This window comes from Chamaea fasciata, unplaced genomic scaffold (genome assembly GCF_029207755.1).
Source record: "Chamaea fasciata isolate MVZ Bird 193981 ecotype frontalis unplaced genomic scaffold, bChaFas1.0.hap1 SCAF_2, whole genome shotgun sequence".
NCBI classification, from domain to species: Eukaryota; Metazoa; Chordata; class Aves; order Passeriformes; family Sylviidae; genus Chamaea; species Chamaea fasciata.
The window spans coordinates 110,989,489-111,013,843 of record NW_027094087.1 but is presented as its reverse complement, the minus strand read 5'-3'; the positions used below and the strand labels follow the sequence as shown (position 1 = coordinate 111,013,843).

The following is a 24,355-nucleotide window of genomic DNA, read 5'->3' as shown; positions in this document are numbered from 1 at the left end:
CTGAAGTAATTCCCCTGTGTGTCCAGTGATTTCAATAGTCTTTTCCGCTACATCCTTTTATGTCTTTAAATACAAGTTTTTCTTGTGTTTTGTCCTCCAAGTGCTCTGTTTAGTGATTAAGTACCACCTAGCAAAAAAAAAAAAAAAAAAAAAAAAAAAAAAAAAATCTTGAGGATGGAAAGGCTACTGTGTTCCAACTCTATGTCTTCTGTTCTTTTCTCACACTATTTTGTCCTCTCATCTTGCAGGAGGAGGTAGCAGTTATGGATCACTGATGCATTCTTTCAAAACCTCTCAGCACACAAAAATACAGGAGCCTCAGACACCTGTGGTCATTTGATGGTCTGGAGTGAAGGCTGTGGGTCTGGCAGGCATGGCCATACAGTTTTTACTCAATTTGATTTTCAGTGATAAATACAAAAGGAGTCATACTGATCTGTGGTGACTGCTCACCAGGATAAACCTTTCCAGTGTGTGGTTGAGCTTTGGCTTGGAATTGGTTTTTGTTTGGGGTGATTTTTTTTCCAGGCTCAGCAATGACTTCTGTAACAGAAGTGAGGTGCTGTGATTGCTCAGTGTTCCACTGTGCTACACTGAATGCAGTCAAACTTGAAAGAAAATTGACACCTGGCAGCAGTGCGATACTAACTTATAATTGTTTATCTTGACAGAAAGAAAAGACTGAAAGAAATAATTTTTTTCTTCCTACTCTTCCTGTTCTTTCAACATCATCCTGCTAAATTTAGCATGGGTTGAGTGACCTGAAAGAGAATAGTCCCAGAATGGTTGGTCTTGGAAGGGACCCCTGGAAGTGATCTAGTTCTGCTCCCCTGCTCAAGCCAGGCCACCTACTTGATCTTCAGACAGAGCCTCCTGTGTGTTCCCATTTCTTCTGGACTTGCCACTGGGCACTACTGAAGAGAGCCTGGCTCTGTGCTCTTTGCACCTTCCCTGGAGGTATTTCCATACACTGATAAAATCCCACCTGAGCCTTCTCTGCCCCAGGCAGGACAGCCCTAGCTCTTTCAGCCTTTCCTCACAGAAGACATACTCCAGCCTCTTCACCATCCTTGCGGCCCTTCACTCTCTCTCCTTTAGATTAATATATTTATTGTATGGGAGAGCCCAGAACTCCAGAATTGGCCTCATTAGTGCTGAGGAGAGGGAAGGGATCACCTCCCTCAACCTGCAGGCAGTATTTTGCCTATTGCAGCTCAGGACACCTTTAACCTTCTTTATTACAAGAACGCAGTGATGACTTGTGTTCAACATGGATCATTTTTCTTCTTGAAGACGGGGGTGGTGTTTGCTCTCTACTTCTCTGGAACTGCTCACAGTTGCCATCATCCAGCAAGGATTATCAAAGAGTGACCTTGCAAAGATATCTGCCAGCTCCCTCAGCACTCATTGGTGCATCCCATCAGAACCTTGAATGGATCAAATTCCAGTGGATTTTGGCTTTCTTACCCATGTTTCTGCATGCCCAGACAGTGTCTGTGTTCCTCCCATGTTACCCATCCCTGCTCCACCCTCTGCATGCTTTCTTTTGTGCCTAAGTTTTGCCAGTATCTCCTTGTTCATCCCTCCAGGCCTCTTGGTATGTTTTGATTTTTTTTTTCCTTCCTACACATTGCAATGATGCAAGCACAGAACAAAACTTTGTTGAGACAAGCTACCAAGCCAACACAAATCCTTAAGCTGACTCATGTACTACAGGCCACGGCCTAATGTCTTGTTGGTTTTCAGTCCCTGGGGCTCCTCACTTCGGTGTTTGGAGATGTTCACATGAACAGTACTTTTGTCATGCTGCTTTTAGGCTGAATAAATGTGCTTTCTCCCTTCTGTTTGCTGTATCTTTCATATTTGCCAAAAGGTTTCCAACTGAAGCAAAATACAGCCCGCTTTTCCACAGAACTTGACTCCCTTGCTTTGTTATCAAACACAGTTGCCCACACATCTGCTAATTCAAACACTGTGAATCCAAAGCTTTCCAAAGTCAGAGCCAGACTGTTTTCATCACCTATAAGTGAATTGGTGGAAGGATGAATGGTTTATAATTTTAATTTCCTGTATCTGGAACACAAACTTGTATTTAGCTAAGTACTGGCGCAGACTGGTCAAGGGACCAGTATTTTCATTTGGTGAAAACACTTGCTCAATGATAAAACTATGAAGACTTTGATAACATGTTGTAACCTTACAATATTCCTTTTTGTGGTTGTGTATTTCCACTCTGCTTGTGTTTGTTATCCAGCTGGCTTCTAAGCCTGCTGACAGAGTACTCCAAAAAACTGAGTCTTTTTTTTGGCTGTTATTCATCACATGTTGGTGATCATAATTGGTATTGCTAATAAATGTGAGTTTTTCTCTTTGCCCTGCCCCAATTTTTTTATCAGATGAAACAAATAATACAGACAGTCTAAACCAAGCTCTCCTCAGAAGGAAAATGCAAACTCCATTTGTCATTCTGAGCACAAGACAGCAAGGTTTTTCGGGTAAGGCAGTGCCGACCAGCAGTAGCTGTATCTTGTCATGCTCATCTTCTCTACTTCCTGTTGCTAAACCTTAATCCTTCTCCAGTTCAGGTGGAAACAAAAAGGCTGTTTATATGAGGCTGGTGAGCACTTGAAGCTGTGTACTTTATTTGTCATTTTGGATTTGGCTGCAGTGAGGCTTTCTAGGCTGTGGGAAGCTATCCTGGTTGTGGCTGGTTTCCCTTATTTCCATGTATTTAGCTAACACCTCATGTGGTTAGAACCCTTATCCCAGCATGCAGAGGCAGAGATATGAAGAAATAATGGGTTTTCATGCTGGCTCTTGAACCACTTGAGCAACAGTGGAAGACCTTTCATGGTGCAGCTATAGTAGCAAAAATTGAAGCAGTATGTTCAATAGCAAAAGGAAGAGGTGACAGCCAGCAGCATTGCTGTCCAACAGATGTCCTAAGCCCTGGCAATAGGAGATGCTTGGCAAGAAATACGTATTTAGTTCTGAGGCCTAATGGCCTGAACATGTTAGTGGGAATGGGAACAAATATTCAGCTTGACTGTGAGAAAGGAACGAACGAATGTGAAGCTGATTTTTGCTGCTACTTTTGTCAGTCTGATCCCTTAAATGATAAAGCTTTTGGGCCAATCAATTAGCTGTTTGTTTCTCTCTGAAGTCAATTCCCCCTGCACTGGGTGGCTGCCCCAGGGCTCAAGATCTCAGACACTCAAGGGGGAGGATTTGTACCTTTTCTGTCAAGGTGTTGATGGTTGTATTTGCCACAAGGCTTCTGGATTTTCCTGGGGAATAGTAGTAAACACAGGGAGGTGTTGGAAGTGTAATTTGCTCCATGTGTGGTTGCTTTCCTCCCAGCATAAGCAAGACATAAAATAGACTCTCTCAGATTGGAGGGACCTGCTTTGCCTAGAAACGCGTGGGGAGCACACCCACCTTTTGAAAGGTGTTTAACATTCCAACCAGCTTATTTCAACTATAATAGTATTTGAGGGTGTAACTGGGCTCCTCTCTGGGCCTCTGAATTGTGTAAGCCAGGCACTGAGCAGAGGTACCTGGAGGAGGTTCAGCACACTCCCAGCAATGCCATCTGCAATCCTGCAGTGATGCAACTGCTAAGGCTAAATATAGGAGAGGTTTTTCCATTTAGGCATGGCAGGAATACCCTGAAATCCAAGAGCAAAAACACCCTACAACTTGGTTTATGCATCACCAAGTGTGCTCTGTGCTGTCCTGCGTGTTTTGTCAAGCCTAATGCATTCATTTCTGAACATGAACATTTTCTGAACATTTATTTCTGAACATGACTGCAGATCCAGCCACTGTTGCTATATTTTGTTGAGGGTTTTTTGTCTCTGAAGGGTTATGTGTTAACGTAAATGTCATCAGCAATTAAACTGCCCATTTTGCAGTTGTTATCTGCAGTCCTTTACCCCTGGCCTATCAGAATTTAGTCTAATCGTGGGGGAATTGTTTAGTTCAGCAACACCTGCTGTGCTGTGAGTGTCCAAAGGCCCTTAAGGTAACACCTTCCCTGTGGCTGTGACCCACAGAAGAAACAGCAAGGTGAGAAGGACTTTGTGATGGGCTAAGTATATAGCAGCAACTCTTCAGACCTCCCCTTAGCAAAAAATCAAGATTTATTTCTAAATTTCGTGAGAGAAAGCACAATTTTTTCCTAGTGTGAAAGTTCAGGCAGGCTATAACTATCTGTGTCATTAAGCGCTGGTATTCTGCCAGCCCGTGGGGAGCAGCACCTCAAGAGGGCAAAAAATAATCTGAGCTGTCTTGGCAGTGAACAGGGACAAGAGCTGAATGAAAGCAGTGATGTTCCAGTTGTGTTTGCAGTCTGTGACAGTCCTGCCACTCAGACGAGGACCTCGTGGAAGCCATGTGCTTTCTTGCACACCTCCTTGCAAAATGTGACCAGCATTTGGCATGATGATGAATTGCACCTTATCTCTGTTCAAACACACTTCTGCTTGCTGCTGCTTTGTGCTCACCTCTGCAACTGTGCTGACTGCCTGCATGGAGCTTCCAGCTGAGATAGGTTACAGAGATACTTTATACAAATATTTATTGCCAGGCTGAGTGCTCCATCCCATCACCTGGGAGAGCAGAGATTAAGATTATAGTTTGCTTTGTAAAACGTGTAGTGAGAGATTAGTACAATTGCCAGGTGTGTGTAGGAGGGGGTTAGGATCCACTGGCAGCTTCACAGCCAGTTTCTTACCTTGCTTCTGCCTGGGGGCAGCAGTTCAGTGGTTCCCTCCTTGCTGTTTGCAGCAGCATTGCCTGGAGACTAAACCAGACAATTCCTTTCCTTTCCTGCTCTTCAACCACACCCCAAAACTGCTGAAAAATATGCAGGCAGGGACACACCTCTTGTGCCTGGGATCCCTTGTGGCCGTGGGGTGCTCAAGTCTGAGCACCTGTCACCCGGGAACACTAAATTTTAATTGCAGTTTTAGTGCAAAAAACGGTGTAGTATAAAATACTAGTGGAGGTATTTGACACATGGATTATCTCCTACTGTTTCCCAAGACTTGAAGGTCTATTGATGCAATAAATGCAGCCACAGGATCTGGTGGATTCCTTTGGCCAAGTTTTCTGGTTTTGAGCAACCATTGCTTGACTTTGTTTAGAAATAATTTTCTACTCAGATTATGTTGTGGTGCAGTAGGAATTGCTCAAAAATGAAGCTAAGACACGTTACATGAAGCTGGTCAGCAGTTGCCACATTGCCAAAAATGCTGATGAAAGGCACTGGCTCACTCTGTGCATGCCTGATGGTTTTGTGGTTAATCATTCCAGCTGGCCAGAGTATATGTTTGTTAATGGAATCTCTTCTTTAAGGGCCACTTCAAATAAAAGTAAATTTAAAACCAATTTCCCCCACAAACCTTTATATCCTGAGGACTAGCAAATTGTCACTGGGCTGGACCAGATTTAAAGATTTTGTTTTTTTCCCCTTCCTTCTTTCTTGTTCCTCCTCTAGGCTGGATCAAACTGTCCCATACAAAGCAGCGTGGGAAGGCAGCTCTCTGCCTCATGGTAGTCATGAAAAACACAACTGCAAATAATAAACAGATAATCTGAATTTAAACAGAACAGTTGCGCAAAGTTTGGGGGTTATTTATTTATGTGTTTAATTATGTATTCCTTCAATTTTTTCCTGCTCAAAGGCACCTACCCCTCAGCACTGGGGTGTGCCCAGGACTCCTAAATGGGATCCCCACCCGCTGAGAAGAACCTGGCACCAAGGCTCACCCTGACAGGGATCCCTAGAGACATCCCTGTCTCCAAAGCCACTTGCTCAGCTTCTCCAGTCCTTCAGTTTCTGGGCATGCTTTTGATGCCTTGGGAAGGCTGACCTGAAACAGAGACTGGACAGAGCTAGAGAATAAAGTCTTAATTGAAAGGCTTCCAGGATCTACCTTGGGCAGGACAGGAGCCTGACCAGGGCTACACCCAGGATGGACTTAGAATGGTCACAAGATGCTTGACTGGTCATGAGATTTTACATTTTTGTAAGTTTTGGTCCATTTGCATACTGGGGTTTAATTGTCCAATTACAGCTTTGGGCTGTGAGGTCTCATCCTTCTTGTTTTGTCCCTTCAGCCCACTGTTGTTTGTGCTGTTGGGCTGAAAGTTGTCCTTGGTCCTCAGCAGGAAAAGGATTTGTTTTGTCTCCCTACTCTGTGAAGAGAGCTCACTAACACTCAATAGAAGGCTCAGAACTACATCCCTAGGCAGCACAGAATCTGCACATATGAAAGCTAAAGGTTAAGGCATCATTTTCTGAGTCAGCTGGTGCCTGGAGTGCAGGAGACCTTCCTGGGGTGGTGTCCTCACCTCCCTGCCTCACCCTGTGTGGAATCAGTCAATGAATTCTTCTGGAATGTGTGGTCATTATCTGGCCAGCCCTCCTGCCTTGTTCAGTAGGTCAGGAACTAACACAGTGCTGGGTTTTTCTCATGGTTTTGATAAGAGAATTCAATAATGTATCTTGAATAAGATAGCAGCCCTCTGTGCTGGAGACACAGCCAGATGGAAATATGAGCATACCCAGACTTAGGTCATGAGAGCAGGGCAAACCAAACTAAAGGCTTTGAAAGACCAGGTTTATGATGGGACTTGTAGTACTTTGCTGGTGCACAGTTTAATCACACTGAACTGAGCTGGTTAATAAGATTTCCAATGAGGTGATAAAGACATTTCATGTTTGCCTGCTGTTATAAAATTAGCTACAGTTCAGGCATTTTGCAGCTTTATTCCTTGACCTATTTTTAGTTACAGTAACTGCGATAACTGCAGCGGTGATGCATTTTACAAGCTAGGTAACACAATAATGGTAAGTCTGACTGATAGAGAGGTGAACTGAGAGGTGTAGAGTTGCTTCTAGTCCAGCATAATGCTGTGGAAAAGTAGTTTTTGCAAGCAAATCTGATCTTGTTTCAAAACTGCAGTCTCGGCCCTGTAAGAAGCTTGACATGTAACAGCACAGATCTAGCAGAAGAAATGAAGAAGAAAACATTTGCAGTCACTCCCTGGCCACATTATGGCTGCGTTACTGTTGCTTCTAACTGACAGATTGTTAAAAGATTTCCAGTTTGAATGAGAGATATCTTATCTTTTTCCTCCTTCAAAAATTTTTTTAAAGGTGATCTTTTTTTTGTGCAGTGCAATCCCATTAAAAATCAGCAAAGAGCTTCTGTTGATTTATGACGTCTGCTGGAGTGAATGCTGCAGAAGAGTGGACTTTCCAGTCCAGCAGGTGGAAAAAGGTCTCTGCAAGCTGGATATATGAGTGTAAGTACCAAGTCAGCTACAGGCAGCCTTGTGTGACTCTGAGCATGACTCTTGTGTTCAAGTTTGTTCATTATACAATTGTCCTAAGCAGCACTTCTTGGAATTACTGAAAAACAAATAAGTAATTTATTAGTAAATTGTTGGGACCTATTTGGGGCAAGTTCAAAGGTCAGCCTAAGCATCTTTAATTTATGAGAATCTATCTCTACACAGCAGTTTTCTGTGCCAGACTGAAATGAGAGACAGACTCTTTCCTAACACAATGCAAAAAAAGTGTTTGTGATTAATAGTAACATCACGTGTAACTGCCAAGGACTTGCATTTGACAGCAGGGAGCATGGTTCAGGTGCAGTAATTGTGCTAAGTGGTGCTGATAACACAGGAAATGTTGGAAGCATTTTTCCTGTGTTGGAAGGTAATTGTACAAACCGACCTGTTGTCAGAGAACTGTATCCTGAAAAATGAATGACATAGAAGTTACTGCTCTGCAATTCCCTGATCAGATTCTCCAGATCAGAGATCACCTCAAAGAACATGTGGGCTGCCTTCTATAAACACAGAATGGGTAAGTTGGGAAGGGATCACAGTTGGTCATCCAGTCCAACCTCCCTGCTCACACAGAGTCCCCTGGAATGTGTTACCCAGGATTGTATCCAGACAGCTTTTGAGCATCTCCAGGGAAGACCTCCACAGTCTCTCTGGACCTCCTCTTCCAGTGCTCAGCCACCCTCAACAAAAAATTCTTCCTCATTTTCAGGTGGAACTTTGTGTCCACCAGTTTCTGCCCATTCCTCTTGTCCCATTTCTCAGCACCAGGGAGCAGAGCCTGCTCCATGCTCTGACCCCTCCCTGCAGACAGAGACAGACATGGTGTCATTGCCCCTCTCAGTTGTATCTTCTTGAGGCTGAACAGGCCCACCTCCCTCAGCATTTCCTCGTCCCTGAGCTGCTCCAGTCCCCCAGTCACCCTGGTACCCTTGTTCCAGACTTCCAGACTTTCAGGAGCTCCACAATAACCCTCAAGTGGGGATTACATCAGAAGGCAATGATTCCATCCCATGTCATATCATGAAGGTGGTGAAGGCCCTAATGCTCACCACATATTGAGACGAAAAGTCCCAAAAGTTTAACAGCTATGGGAGTGGGGGTGTTTTCTCCCTGTGGAGTTAGGCTGTACTCAATTGTTCTTCAGAGCAGTTTCTCTTCCTCTGGAAAAGAGAGATGTTAGAGAAATTACACTTGGGGGTAACATGACCTTTTGTGCATGTTTGCTGTGAATATGAGAAAGATTCACTTTGTAAGTTGGGAAAGCCAAATAAATTTTCTTTAACATAGCACAACAGCTACTGAGAACAGACTTTGGAGCCAGGGTAGCTGGAAAAAGGGAATACTTTTTTGAACAAAAGAGTTATTTCAGCTCTCACAGGTAAAAAGATTGAAATAGTGAATTTGACAACAGGACAGATGGATTCAGATCACTAAGTAGCAACACATGTTTTCTCTTGGGGCTTTCCATTTGTGGTTTACCAGCCATGCCACAACAAAAGTCTCTCGTTATTCTGTGAAAGTGAGTCCATTTATTAGTCTTCCTCCAAAGCTGCATCAACCGTTGCTTTCCTGTGCATGTGTTTAAGTGAGCTGCTGTCTTCAATGAGGGCAAACAGAGGGATACAAGACTGGTCTGGGGGAGAGCAACGAGCTGGTTTCAGTTCTGGAAGCAGGAGTTTGTGCTGTACCCTTGCTCTTCTAGAGCAAAGTTTTCTTCTAAAGTTGGGTGAGAAATGGATGAATCAGCCCAGGCTTTGTGCTGCTTTCAGGCTACTGCCTGGCTCTTGAGGAGTTTGTTGTGTTATTCGAGGGATTTTGTTATGTAAGCCAAAATAAAGCAAAGGTGGTCAGCTCTGTGCTGTGTTTGTCTCCCTGTATCTGAGGGCTTTGAAAAGGAGCACTGAGGGATGTGGTTAAAAGTAAAACTGCCACTTTGGGTGGGGGTAATGGCTTGGATTGTTTTGTCTCTGTGTGTTAGATTTAGTCAAACATCCAGAAGAATGAATAGATTTTATTTACAATATAAACATGGCATGTGGAGATAAAAACTGTTATTACAAAATTCCCAAGGCCTTTGAATGGTAACAACTGTCATCTAGGATTTACTGACCTCTAAGAATAGCTGGAACCCTAAGCTAAATGAAAGCACAGATTTTGAAAGAAAAGGGTTTTGTATTTAGGTGTATCCATGAAGTAGCTCAGAAGTAAGAAAATGTAACCAGTGTAAATTTGTTTTAATACCATATTGCAGAGTGACTGCTAGGTCACTTCCATCTCTGAGCCGTTACAGTTGCAGAATATAAAAGTGGAAAACTACTTGTAGGAAAGGCTTCTGTCAGGTACAGCAGCACCAGAGGCTGCACAAAACTTCATGTGACAGATAAAGAAGAAATGTCTGCAGGACTTTTTACTGAACAACTAGGAAATGGTTACCCTGCACATCTGCACAGATGTTCATATTTTTGAGGCATCTCCAAGATTTTCTCAAGCAAGTTCCCTTTAGGGTACATTGAAGACTAGATTTGGACTCAGAATTTGAGTCTAGATTTGGATTCATGGACATGAGAGAAGCACAGCTACTCAGCTGGGAGCCTCCCTGAGGGCACTGCTTGGACAAAGGATAACTGCTTCACTACTGCCAAACGGTCCTGGTTCCATGTGATGTGAGTACAACAGAATTTCCACTTAGCTGGGAATTGAAAGCTGACCTTGATGTGAAAAATCAGTGTCTGAGCTCCGAGTTGACACTGGAGTGCCTCTCACACACGCAGCAACAATAAACAAGGCTATGACTTATTCACAAAAATGATGCAATTTTAGTTTAGCAACTGGTGCAGGAGAGGTCAAGTGTTTCCAGAGCTCAGTTTAAAACAATCTCCACCCCCCCCGTGACAAGATGGGGAAACTGTCCCATCTGGGCAAGAGACCTAGTAAAAATTCCTCCTCCTTCAAAATTTCAGATCATCAGCAAAGTTTACTGTTTTGCTACTTTCAGCCAGTCAGTTTGACTGACCTGGGGCTGAAACAGCAAAGGCACATACACTGGCACAAGGAAAATACAGTTCTTGGCTTTCTGGACATTCATGCACAACACACTAATAGAATTTGTTCTTTTTTGTTTTGTTGGGTGCACGTAAGGATGAGACACAAGCAGAAGTTCAGTTTAAAACCTTCAGATTAAAATCCTCCCTGGAAGCCATAGAAAAGTGCTTAAGTAAAGATTCAGCTGAATCAAGCAGAGCTCAACCACAGTTTTTGTTCCATCCTGAGAAGGGTAAGTCCAGGTAACATGACATTAACATAGCAGAGAGCACTATTTTTAATTGGTCAAATTTCCACAGCTTGTTTTTTCTCACAGCTGGCTCCTGATGAAAGTGGAAGTCCCCTTTTTGGTGGAATATTTGGTAAAGACCAAAATGTTGCTATCAAAGCTTAAAGAAGGCACCTTCCCTTATCATAACACATTCAGTGTTTGACTCCACTAAAGCAACTCCCTTTTTTGGAGGACTGGGTCAAATTCTGCCTGGTTCTGTACACAGTAGCAGCTGGTGAAAACAGACGGTGAAAGGATTGTACTCAAGAGAGAGAAACATGGAAGAGGTCACAAATCACATTCTTCAGAGTCCTTCAGTTTTCTTTCTTTGTTTTAGCTGCCTTTCTTCACATGCAGTAGTCATCCTCAGGGTAAGGTGACAGCAAGAACATCCCATGCTCCTGAAACGTGGCTGCTTCTGCTCCTGACAGTCCTCAAGGACTGTGATGAGAGACTGGGCAGTCACCAGCTTTCAGTGGTCTGGCACAGAGCAGCTGAGTCCCAGGCTTTCTGCTTTCCCCAGTGCCCAAATCACTGACAGTCACAGTGATTTTTTTTTTTTTTTGTCTTTTTTGCCATCTCTCTTGGCAGAAATCTGTCACTTGTGTTACAAACAATGCTGCCACTGAGGGAGTGATGCTTCTCTTGACACGTCTCCAGCTGCCCAGATTGTTGGCAGACCTTCCATTTAGGCAGGTGCTGTAAAAACAAAATAACTTCTTCTTATAAAAACTAGACAAAAAAACTTCCCCAGAAATAATCATTCCTAGCATGGCTTTTTCTACGTAACCAGTGGAACGAGCTCCACAGATATGGAAAAGAGATACTCATGCTGCTGAGAGAGAACTGACTGGGGAGAAGTCCTGCCTGGATACCCAAGACACTGGGGTCCTTCTATCCTCATGCCACAGTCTGGAAGTTCCTCTCTGTGCAAATGGAAAAAGTGCCCTTCCTTGTGAAGGGATATCAGTGTCACCTTGGGTTCGTTTAAAACTATTTCAGAGAATGGGGTGCATAAAACCTCTCTGCGGCCAAGAGAAAACAGCTTCCCCAGGCTCCTCTCAGGAAATGAAGTGATTCGTTCAGATAATAGTTCAGAATTACTCCAGCTCTGAATTTCTCCTCACCAGAGCATCCTGCCCCACTGACTGTAATGAGTGACTGGAAAGACTTTTCTTTACAATCTGCCTTCCTCCCAGTTTCGCAACTCTTTTTTGCCTTTGTAACAGCAAAGCTAGTTTCAGTGATCTCATTTTGGTTTGCAGTATTCGGGATTCTCACTGCCACGATACAACCTGACCTTCTTCATAAGGTGCCAGAAGCAGAAATGCATTTACAGCAGTATTGAAAAGCAAAATGCTGTGGCAGATCCCTGGATGCACCTCCCCAGGGCCTTACCCCCCATCCACCACACACAACAGGATTGGAAATACCAAATAAGGATTGAATTAGGCTAGACTTTCTCCTAGAGCCCATCTTTTGTACTAAGGTAGTACCAGCTTTATTTCTAAATAATGTCTGACAAATAATGGTTTTCCCTTTTGTTCAGAAAACACAAAACAACAAACCTGGACTGATGGAGACTTGATAGTCTGGACAAACTCTGCCTCAGTGCTCAACTACCATCACCCTTAGACAATTTTTTCTAACATCTGGCTTAAATTTCCTTTGTTTAAGTTTGTTGTGCCTGAAGTGCAGTGTCAGCTGGGTTAGCCCAATAAATAACTTGTCCCATCCTCTCAAAAGACACTCTGAAGAGGGTTGTTATTGTGTCCTTAATCAGCCTGGCCTTCTCCAGCCTAAACAGACACAACCAGTCTCTCACCAGAGATCACATTCCCTGGGCCATTTCCATTCCTCTGGTATTGATCCAAGTTGCCCTTAAATTGGAATGCCCAAAACATGCCCCTCAGAGGGGGGACAGCTTCTGTCATCAGAGAGCCACCAAAGCTGCTGTCCCACCTCCTCTTCCACAAGTGGAGTGGAGAAATGACAAGGAAAAGACAGCATCTGGAAGGTGCCTTTGCTTTGTTCCTAATGAACAAATCATGCTACAGCAGTCTTCAATACAAGATAAATATTTACTCTCATTTATGTCACAGAGGTTGTTTTTTTTTTACTAATGGGCTAAGTCCAGGAATCTAACCAAGAAGGGCCTCGTATAAGTAAGTCTGGAGAAGAAAATGCTGACCTCGAATGAGCTGTTTGTTTTACGATAATGCAGTTCTCAGGAACAAAAGGAGAAAATGTGTCTCTCTATTTTAAGGAGAAAACCCATCCTCCTCCACAGATTATGCTCTGCAGGAGGGAGTACAATGCCTGTTGATGTTTGGCAAACACAAATGTTGGGGATCAGGCTGCAGTCTGGAAAGTAACTGACCATTAACCCAGTTTCCATGACTGCCAAAGGAGTTCCACATAAAGTTTTTTAATCTAAGGGTTATTTTGCTTCTGCTTGTTACTATGAATTGGGTCCATTCACATCATCTGCTACAGGAAACTATGCTTTAATTATTACAGTTTTAGTGAAACCACAATATTTTCTGCCTATTCTGCAGAGACACACAGGCAACAGTCATTTGCTTCAGCAGAAACTACCAAATGAGATATCAAACAGGCAGATATTTCACCCTGTACACTTGCAAGTCCTCTGTCCAATTTTTTTTTTCCAAATCTGCCTTCATTTTTTTCACTAAATTTTCATTCTCCCCCTACTGTAAATAACAAATGAATTTGTAAACCAGCTGGCTGGCGATATTGCATTCTTGCTAATAAAAATATGAACATGGTGAAAGTCTGAAGAGCGTGTTTTTTCTAGGAAAGGAGAAGTTTTTTAAAATTGGGTGTATATAGCTCAGGTTCACAGACATGATGCAGATGATGTCCCTGTATCCCAGTTAAAGACCAGCTAGGATGTAGTGCCTAAAAAAATTATTCAGTTTTATCATCCAGCAAGTCTAATCTAAAGGCTTGTGCTGAACTTGAATACTGAAACAATGAAGTTAAGCCACTCAAGACACACAAAATAATACATTTTTATTACTTACAGTTGAGTCCTCCTTGGTCTTCTCTTGGTTGGACATCTGTTGAAACAAATGCATGGGTTTCAGCATGTAGGATAGATAAATACAGTCTTCAGAAAAATGAGATTAATATTGAGCAACATCCACCAAAGCTGAGGGTTCAATGTGGTAAAGGTTCTGTAAAATGCAGTCCAATATTGTATTTGCTTACAATCCAGGCTACCATTTCAGAAATTTTGGGATTGAAGTGATAGCCCTGCTCCTCATTTTGGGACGGAGTCCTGCCTCACTCTTGGGTTGTTTCTGAAGGAAAGACGGGACTTCTACAAGAGCTGCTGCAGATTCTGGACAAGATCACTACTCTGCTTTCCCCATATCTTTTCTGAGGCACCCAGGCTTGCTAATATTGAGGAAGAGGCCACGGACTGAAAACATGGATTGTCCTTGTCCATGAGAAGTGTGGTTGTCCCTGCTCTGTCCCTTAGATGTTTGCTCCTGGACAGCTGCAAAGGGGCTTAGAGCAAGTGCTCAGCTACATTGGCAGACTCAGTCTGGTCCACAAGAGGTCTTTTAGAGCTTTTTTGGAGTCACATACGTGGGCAAATCCAGCTACACAAGGGTACACATGTGACAGTGAGACCAGCTACATTTTTGCTTGATCCCAGCAGGACGACCCTGATCCTTAATCATCCAGCCAGTGACTAAATCTCTCAGGATTGAATTATGCTCTGATTTCTGCTTCAGACTGTGCTAAGCTGAGTGAGCTACTGACCCCAGTCCTGTTTCATGCCATCTGTCCAGAAAGAGCCTGCAGGGATTGCAGCTGACAAACCACGGCCTGAACTGACACAAATCTGAAATTAATTCCTGTGAGGCTCAGACACAGGAAGAGAAAACCATGAAGAATAACATATCCTGGGGCACTAAATTTCCTCCCCAGGACACCCCAAGTTTTTGATCATGGCATGATTTCCTGCTGCCACATGCAGGTAGCTTAGTCATACTTTCTCTCTTCCTGTTGGATAACATTAAGTATTTTGGCAAGTGAAAAAGATTCCTCATAATCTGGTCATGCAAATGAAGTGTCTCATTACCTCTATAGGACGCAAGCTTAGAGGATCTCCTTCTCCACAGCCAGCAGATTAAAACAGTTAGAAGACCTATCACAAAGACAATGCCAATGATGCCAGCTGCTTGAGCACCTCGTCCTTTTTTTCCTAGGTTTTCCTCACTTTCTGTCCCAGGACCACTGGTTTTCTTCTGCTGTGTGTCTGGAATAAAATAGAAAAGGATAGATAAGGTGTAAATTCTCATACTGCATACCAGACAAATATTTCACCATGTTTTACAGGCATAAAAAAATTCTGAAGGACTAAAGATTTGTGCCATTCATATCACTGTGATTTTGGTGATTCCTTCTGAGCGAGACACATCTCTAACTAATTGTGTCTAAATAACCAGTTTACTCTTCCCTGTCATCATTGTGCATCCATCTTTTTTTCTTCCTTTTTCTTCTTTCCCTCCAACTTTGAGGGAACGTACGTTTGGGCTTGTATCTAGACTCAGTTGAAAATAAATCTATACAGAATCTATAATGTAAATTTGATGGTATTCAGAAAAAGGGGTGAAAACCTGTTTCCCTGAAGTTAGTGAAGATCTTCGCTCATTGTTGCAAACTGAAGGTTCCAAATCACATCTCTTACTGTTTCAAGTGCAATTGTGAGACTTAAAAAAAAAAACACCAAAAAACCAAAAACCCAAAAATAGTAATATGAAGGTCTTTTCCCTCAGAAGACAACACGACAATGCCATTAGGAAACTAATGATGAGGTTACTTAGTTTTCACTTAATTTGGCATGACAGCAAGGTGTATTATCACATAAACACTCTACTGTGCAACTTCTGCTCATGTGTTCAATATTTGTTCCTAGAAATATTTTATATCCTTTGCCTGCATTCATGGGATCAGTGCTTGGGGTGTTCAGGTAAATTAGCAGTGAGCACCCGAGCTACAGTTATGGAAATATCGCAACCTCCTTGCACCAGGGTGCAGAGACCTGTGAGAGAAAAGTATGGCTGGAGACAGGACGAGGAACAGCAATGAGATCAAACAGCCACCTCCAGATCAGCCTTCCCACTCCAGACAGATTGTCTACACAGCTTTTTGGCAATAATGAACTGCAGCAGTGGTACTGTAACTATAACTTGTTAATACCTTTTTTTAAAAGAACTTTCTGTTTTTGTGAAGAGTTGAGTGACTAAATACTTGCTTTTACTATCAATCATCACATCAGCAATAAAGAGCACATTATACTTGTGCTGCTAGGTACATTGTTCTGTTGAGCTTATATTGCCCATTTGCTGCAGACCTAGTTTAAGTCATGCAGTGTATTAAATTGAGTTTTGGAGACTGAAAACTGAACTTTGGAACTAGGCACAGTAAAAAGCAAAGTTGAGTGTTGCAAGGCCATTGGTTAAGGGGTCAGAAATCATGGATCTGCTGTATGGTGGCCCCTAAAACACAACCTGACTCCCCAAACCATCATGTTCCCGAGGAACTAAAAAGTTAAGCTCAGCAACTGCCTCAGATGCAAGAGCTTCTCAGTGCTGTTGTCATACAACCCTTGCTGGGTTATTCACTTCAGTGTGGAAGAATTAAACATCAAGTATAACTGGAAATAAACTTGAAACAAAGCCTGGGATCTTCTCAGAACATTTTGGAACTACTGAATTAAAGCACAGGCTTTGTTAGAGCACAGACAGAGACATGCTGGCTGATATTCCTGCTACCTAGAAAACGTGAGGCAGAATGAAGGAACTTACAGTTGGCTGACAGATTTTCCTGCAGCATCTCATTTTCTATGGAGCACTCTATTTGCATGTTAGAAGTGGCTTTCACCTTCAGTGTGCTGAAAACACTGAAAGTGCCATCGTCGTGGGGTATGATCTCTGTTTTTGATGAAGACAGGCGACTGTTGTTCACTTTATTGATCCAGTAGACGTTGGGCTTTGGGTACCCATTGCCAGACCTGCAGTTGAAGGTCACCTCCTCTCCAGTGCTGTCACTGTTTCTTATTGGTCCACTGAGTATTGGCTGGCTGTAACTTGCTGGGGAGCAAGAAGAAAAATAAATAGTGGTTGACATTTTGAAACATACTGGAAAGGCAAAATTTTGAGATGGATTCTGAAGCCAAACTGGTGGATTTCACACTGCCTTCATGACTTGAAAGAGAAATGCCTGCAGGTTTGGTCTGTAAGCCAGAGAGCTGAGAGAATCACTGGGAGGGCAGAAAGCTAAAGCCAAACCCAAAGGAAGAAAGGATCAACTTAAGCTGCTGTCACCCAGTCACATGCAAGAGCCCTGATATCCATGAAAAACAAGAAGAAAAGAAACACACACTGGGAAAATAGTTTTTACATGCATTCTCCCAGGTTTACATTCCCTGTCTGTAACATTTAAATTAAGCAGAGTTCATTTCAACAAAGGGCAGAAGTCTGTTACAAAAACTAAAGATGTGCTTAAATATAATATTGAAATAGCACAGATTTGAAAAGCAGAAATGAGAATCTGGGGAAAGTGACATAAGTTCTTACCTGCTAAACTGAGAACCACTTCTGCCTGGTGAATCATTATGGGAATTTCAGTTTTCTCCAGCACTATACATTTGTATGTATGTCCATCACTCTGGCTGACATTTAGCAATAGCAGAGAAAAATCACCATCTTCCAACCTATCCCAGAATAGCTGAGTCCTGTTTTTAAAGCGAATACACTGACTTCTGTTATCATCTTGGCCAGAGATCAGTGCATGTACAACTGAACACTTTTCTTGATAGGAATCATCAGCTATTTGCCAATACACCCGTAGATTTTTTAATTGCAAGTTTTTTTTGTTATAAATGCAACTTAGTGTGGCGTTGTCTCCAAGTTTACTGATGATGTTCTTCTTCTCTAGTGCAATAACTATAGGATTAAAAGAGAAAAAAAAAAAAAAGAAGGTTATGTGGGGAAAAAAGGTATTTATTTTCAAGTACATTCTACCACATATAGACTCCAATATTAGTTTCATAGCAGATGAGTGAATGTGCTCACTTCATAGTCATTCCCAACCCCCAAATTTCCAGTGGCTAGTTCCCTCCATGTTCATCTGTCTGTGCATTGTCCAAAGGGACCTTTTCTCTCTGAGCCAACCAGTCTTAGTCATTCCTAGCCCCATGGATACCCACATTTCACTTTGTGCGCTGACTGCAGACACATATTCAAGTCCTCATGCTTTAAGAATCACTTCTTTCTATATTTTGTAATTAAGAAAAATGCCAAACAACTCCACTTAAAACACAAGAAGTGGAAACATTGATAAGAAAGAGTGCTGCCATTATTTTGGGACCCAAAAAATTAAGAAGGGGAATAAAAGCAGTGCTTCTCAAAGCCAGCATGACAAAGCAACCACATTTTACTGCTACTATCAGTGACACCCTCTCAACAAATACACTCAGCTGGCAAACCAGCAAACCCAGATACCTCCATTCATTAAACATTTACATCTTGAAGGTCACTTGAAGTAAAGTCAGGACCGTATCTGGCTTCCAGATCAATTTTCCTGCCTTCCAGACATGGGAAAAGGTGGCCTTAGCTTCATGTGAGCAAAGCAATGGTACAAGGGGGCTGACAGCTGATGCAGAAAGCACAGCTCAGTGACTCCCACAGGGCTGGGCAGCTCTGCCCACAGCCTCCCTGCTGGATCCATCACATCCATCACAGCAGCCTGTGCAACTGGTTGGTGACACCAAAGCAATGTTTGTGTTGTGTCAGGCAAGAGGGGGTCAGGCATGGGGCTGGATGGGAGAGGTTACAGCTGGGGGAAGGGATTACGTGGGTGGATGATTGAGGGGAAGGAAGATGACAGGAGTGGAGGTTTGGAAATGCAGAAACACCACGTGGTGAGGTAGGAGGGAGGTGGCAACGGAGGGGGATCTGTCTTTGTGAAGGTGGACTGGACTCAGAAGCAGCTCATCTACACACCTGAGTTGGGCACCCTGGTCTAAAAATACCACTGAGACAGTCACAGTGCTTGCAGGGAGAAAGGCAGGATGTTTACCAGGCACTTCCGCGGGGACTGGAAGTAACAGGCTTGAACTGCAACACAATTCCCCGGCTCAGATTTTGGGAAACCCGTTGGAACAGTAGGAAAAGTAATGCCCTGGCAAGATGGGTGCAACTCCAGCACTGGCCAGAAACAGGCCAGCCAGCTGAATTGAGACTGAAGCTGGTACAGTTTGTCCTGATATTGGGGCCAGGGAATTTCCTTGGTGCCTTTGTTGAGGTCCTTCTCAGTGATTAAACAAGAACAAAAAAGAGTACTCTAAAAACATCTAAATATCACCAGGTGGTGTGTTTTAATTCTACCTTTGTTTTGCAAGGGATATTTTAGAACCACAATAAAAGTAAAATTACTAATAGTAGGAGTAAATTTACTACTAATAAGTAGTAGTAAAATTACTAATATTGGCTACTTGACACAGTGATGTATAATTCTACTCTGGAGTATACAGGCATGTTAGATGAGCTTATCAGCAGCTCTTATTACTCCACTTCTAAGGCCTTTGTTGACAGAGATAAGTACACAGGGAGGTCTCTGAAGCAAGCAAAGCAATCTGAGCAAGAGCATCCATAAGGTCCCTTGCTGTTCTCTGCAATGAAACTGATTGAAATTGATTGTGTCTTCTTTCCCTGATGCATGTCAGGGAAACCTTTCACACTGAGGAATTCTTCAGTATCTTGTAGAAAACACAGAGACGTTCATATTGTGCATTTTACAACCACTTTGTGCATTTGGCCAAACATATTAAAGGGAGGGCAGTTAATTATTTACTGAGTTTTTCTGAACTTACCAGCTTTCAGGATATGAAGGAGCAGTAACAGAAATCCGTATCTAAAACGAAAAGCAAACGAGTGTTACAGCTGACTTTGCATCTCTGTTGTTTAAATAAGCAACAAAACAGATTTTGATTGTTTTAATATAGTGGCAGAAGTAGGTAAATTAGGTACAGCTCCCATGTAATGCCCCATTAAGTATTTGCATTTTTGACAGCTGCAAAACTTCTGTTTATACGACTCAGCAGTGGTTTGGTGGCCAAGGCCACAAATAGCAGCAAAAGGCACTAATATTGGAATCAGGGCAGAGGCCATGAAGCTGGTGTGGGGCCTGTCTTCTCTTCTGAAAAAATCAATTGGCTTGCTGGACAAACAGGCTCTGGAGCCTATGTGGGTCACTGGGAAGGACAGTGGCTGCACAGGTAAAAACCCAGGTTTTCCAGTCTTTTGCTGAAACTCAAGGAGTTGTGGTTTTGTCTGGTTAAAGGACGAATGGCAGCTGACCACGCTGCCCATCCGGTTGTGCACTCAGTAAAAACGTGGAAACAGGAAAACCTGCTGATAGTGGAGAGCTGTGCAAAGGTTTTTCTGGGAGGAATTTGGTGTGTTTGATTACTCAGGAGGGGCAAATCTGTGCAGGAGTTTCCCCAAAGGAAAGGATACCATAGGGAACCCAATTTAACCCATTTATGAAGTCCAAGCGATTTAACTCTCATCCCACAGAAAGGAGGAAGTTTAAGGAAGGTAAATGGACAGCACTGCCCTTTGAGTTACTTTAAAATAGCCTTTCACCACTGCACCTCATTACACATTGCGCTCTCCTTCCTCCAGACTGCTGCAGGGAGGGAAAGAAAGATGATGGAAAGGTTTTGGAATGAGAACTGTGTGGCTGCAGTTGCCCACCTTGATGCTGCCCCAGGTGCAATAAGGCTGCAAAGCTGAGCTGACAGGCAGAGTGACAGGAACACTGGGCTGTCACCAGCGTACCCAGCTCACCTTTGCAAGCAGGACTGAGGGGCCACACTACAGCTACAGCTGGCTCCCTTCCCCTGGTGTTCTCAGCCCTCAGGCACTGAGCCCTGGGCTGGGGCAAAGGGACAGCAGCTCTCAGCAGGCCAATTCTATCCAGGATTGAGCTCCTGAGTCTCTCAACCAGACCTGTCACTGCTTTCCCTCCAAACCAACCCTGCCCTGCCTGGCCCTCCTCCCTCCAAGCCCAAACCTGAGAACACTCCCCAGTAGCCATTTCTCACTTTGCTGTGCTTTACAAAATCCCCTCTCTTCCAGGCTTCCTGCCCTTTCCTCACAGCTTCTGCTCCATTGTCCAGCCAAGCACAGGAATTCACACATCACTTCCCAGGCACAGCTTCGATTCTGCCCAGCTTTATTCCCACCACCTGCCAGAGCACAGCTTGGGGCTCCTCTGCTGCAGAGGAGTGTCTCTAATTCCCACCTGCCCCCCAAGAAAATTACCATCTTCCCAAACATATTCAGCATCCCATGCGGAAAGCAGAGGACGTACCTGACACAAAATCCACCTCCACTTGAAGCCCCATTTCCAGAGACCGAGGTGGAGAAACTTTAGGGGAGAACCAGCCTGAACTGTATTATTTTTTTTGTATAAAGAAAACACTTTATTTTCTTTTCCTGTGTCCTTTGAAATTATTTGAAAGATGAGGCTTGAAAAGTTTAAGTGGATGCCCAGTGTGGAAAATTTCTGCTCTATTACTTCAGTAAATCTGCAATCAGTCTCAAAGGAAGTCTCCCAATGAAGCACAGCTAAACATTCTGTTCTGTCTCTGACACTGGCTTTTACACGTGGATTTGTATTTTATTCCTGTTGTATTTTATTCCTGTTGTATTTAATTCCTGTTGTATTTCTTACACTGTGCAGGAGTCATCACTTTTTTGCCAGGCTTGTAGAGGTTTGTCTTGGCAAGCTCAGCTCATGTAGTCCTCAATCTTTCTTAATCCCATGCCTGTGTTTGTTTTATTGCTCCCCACCCAAGTCAGAAGCTATGGATATAGCAACTCATTTGAAAACAATGATAACAATAACTGACTGATCTTTTTGGGACTCTCTAGGGAATTTCCCATGGTAGGCATTTGCTAGTGCCAACAGACATTTAGATATTCAGCCAGAACTGATTCTCATATGTATGTATACAAAGGGGATCTTGATTTCTTAGTTTAATATAAGTCAAGGTTGGACAGATGCAGAGATGCCCTATCCTCCTGCTTGGAGGAAGTTGCTGCTGTGGTTTGTGGGGGCAGTGTCAACCCACGATGTTCCCGTGGAATAGCTTTAATTCCAAGCTTCAACTGGAAAAAGGGAGAAATGCTCTGCCTGCAGAGAAACCTCCCTTTTGCCCTCTACCTTCATTCAGCTCCTGTGTCCATCACATTAGCAGTGAGCTTAATTAATTGCTGGCATAGGTGCACTACTTTCTTTGTGTATTGCTCGCCTAATTAAAAAAAATTAATTTTTTTTTTTACTGTTTCAATTCTTTCCCACACCTTCCTCTTCTGCAAGTTTTTAAAAATGCCATGTGAAACAGGAGAAAGTTGCATTTCCTCTTTCACACATTCTTGCTTGGCGGGATGATTCTTCCTACCAGCACCTCAACTTTTTCATCACCACCCATCCTAAAACCACGGGATGTTGCTGCTGTGGCACACTCTAGCCAGGCAAGAGATATCCTGATGCTTGCAATAACAACTCTGGGGGCTTTGCTCCACTGCTGAGACCCATTTTGTCCCTTAACCTTGCGGCGACACGGCTCTTCTCGATCAGCAGGTGCCCTAAGGCGGTCACCTGCGGCGCTTTTCTAACACCTGCTGTAAAGCAGCGCTACCCTGGGCAATAAAACCCAACAGAGTCATGTCCCATCGCAACCCTGCAACTGAAAATATCCATAAAAGGCCGGTTAATTGCCTGGAGCCCTCGAAGGCCGCCTAAGGACCGGGACCCCTGCCAGGGCTGACGGGGAGCTCTGACAACACGCGGCTCCGCTCCCGGGGCTCCGGCAGGGCTGCCGGCCGGCGGGACCAGCTCTGCAGCCTGTCCCGGCTCCGGGGGTCGTCCCTGACTCCAGCTAAGCAGCCCAACCCCCGCCAGCCCTTTCCCTGCCCGCTGCAGCAGCAAAACTCTCGTTTCCCCAAGGGAGATGCTCATCCCTCCCCGGGAGCCGCCGCCGCGTCCCCCCAGCGCGCACGGAGCGGCGGCAGCGACCCTTCCCCCGCGGCCACCACTCACCGTCGCGGCTCCATCGTGCCCGAGCCGTGCCGAAGCAGCCGTGCTGAGCCGAGGCGAACAGCAGCTGGCCGCTTTGGGCCGTTCCCTTTTCCCTCCCACGCCTCCCCCGGCGGGGATTTCCGCCTTGCGAGCGCCCGGTGAGCGGCCGGCGCGGTGCGCGCTGCGCGCTGCGGAGCGGGGACCCGGCACGGCACGGCACGGCACGGCACGGCACGGCCCGGAGGTGTGGCGGCCCCAACACCCGCCCAACCCCGCTGATCCAATTCCAGAGCCCTGTCGGTGCCGCGGGATGGGGGTTCCCGGCTCCCGCGAATCCTTCTCCGCTAATCCATGTGCCCTGCAGGGAGGATGGTCGCCGCTAGGCGGGACACCCCTCAACGCTGCTGGGGAGCACTGGGGAGCCGGGGCTGGGCAGCTTTTGTCACTGCACGGGGACAGCGGAGTCCTCTGGGCTCTGCGAGGGGCTGGAGGTCGGTCCCCAAGCCCCGGGGGGGGGGCAGGGACTGCGCCCGGTGCGCTCCGGGATCTCCAAGAATCCTGCGTAGGAACCGGGAAAGTTGTGTTTCAATTAGGTGTATGTTTGCATAAATAGCATATTTATTCTATATTTATATTTTTTAAATAGCTGAATGGGGTTTGATAGAGAGCAGAACCGCACCTGGAGCTGTCGTAGGTGTGTTGGTGAGGGGGTTTTAGCACCACCCGGGTGTTTGCAAGCTGCGGTTCTCAGCGTCGGCAGTTTCTTTTGGCTCCACATTCGTTTTTGGCTGTGTTTGCCTTGTTTGTTGTCGGGAGCTTCAGCCCAGCTGGGACCTCTTTGCCAACGTGAGCGTTTGTGACGTGCAGCACAAAGCTGTCAAAGCAGCAATGGTTAACTTCTGCCATCCTCATGTTTTATTTTTTTCTTGGTTTTAGTCACCCTGGGACTGTGATTACGTTGTGCACAATTTAATGAAACTCTGAGGTTGTGCAAGACCCGCAGATCTCAACGCCATTTCCGCTGCCAGCCAGCAGCAAGAAGGGGGATTTCAGTTTTGCTCTTAAAGCTGACACTACTTCAGCCTCTCTGCAAATCAGTTTGGGATGGCTGGCTTAAATTTGTGTTAAATTTAAAGGAAAGGAAACATTCCTGTGGAATGATGCCTGAATCAGAACATATTTTCATCAGCCAGTTCGTGTCTTTCACTGAAATATTTCCTGACGGGATTATGTTCATTTGGGAACTATTGTGCTATTTTAGGTGCTGTTTTTAATAACAGGCATTTGGTGAATGGGGATGCACATGGAATCAGTTCTTTGTGGCTAAAAACTTCCTAACTTTAAAAGTTATATGTGACTTTCTACAGTTCTGGATATGATTTTTTTTTTCTTTGTAAGATGCAAAATTTGAAAGAACTCTTCTGCTGTTCTTTGCAATGGTTTCTATCTGGCTTTTTTTCATACATATGGACCAGTTTTGGTGGAAAGAAATTTCCCAATAAGCAAGGAAGGCAAATATGTCTCCATAGCTAGGAATCTCTGTAGAAT

At 44.2% G+C, this 24,355-nt stretch overlaps 1 protein-coding gene across 1 annotated transcript; it reads right to left on the bottom strand.

The window, feature by feature from the left end:
• Positions 1-9,353: 9,353 nt before the first annotated feature.
• Positions 9,354-22,894, bottom strand: ICOSLG (inducible T cell costimulator ligand). Its single transcript, XM_066177067.1, has 7 exons — positions 22,829-22,894; positions 19,590-19,630; positions 17,293-17,661; positions 16,522-16,806; positions 14,793-14,969; positions 13,723-13,758; positions 9,354-11,374 (listed from the first exon to the last, which is right to left on the bottom strand). The coding sequence occupies exons 1-7, from the start codon at positions 22,840-22,842 to the stop codon at positions 11,364-11,366; spliced, it is 933 nt and encodes a 310-aa protein (XP_066033164.1). The 5' UTR covers positions 22,843-22,894; the 3' UTR covers positions 9,354-11,363.
• Positions 22,895-24,355: the final 1,461 nt, after the last annotated feature.

Excerpts from the sequence above, each read along its gene's own strand:
- ICOSLG (XM_066177067.1), bottom strand. Across the intron at positions 14,970-16,521 it reads GGAAAATCTGTCAGCCAACT|ACACACAGCAGAAGAAAACC; the intron begins GTAAGTTCCTTC and ends ATTTTATTCCAG. Across the intron at positions 13,759-14,792 it reads TAAGCTTGCGTCCTATAGAG|ATGTCCAACCAAGAGAAGAC; the intron begins GTAATGAGACAC and ends TTGTTTCAACAG.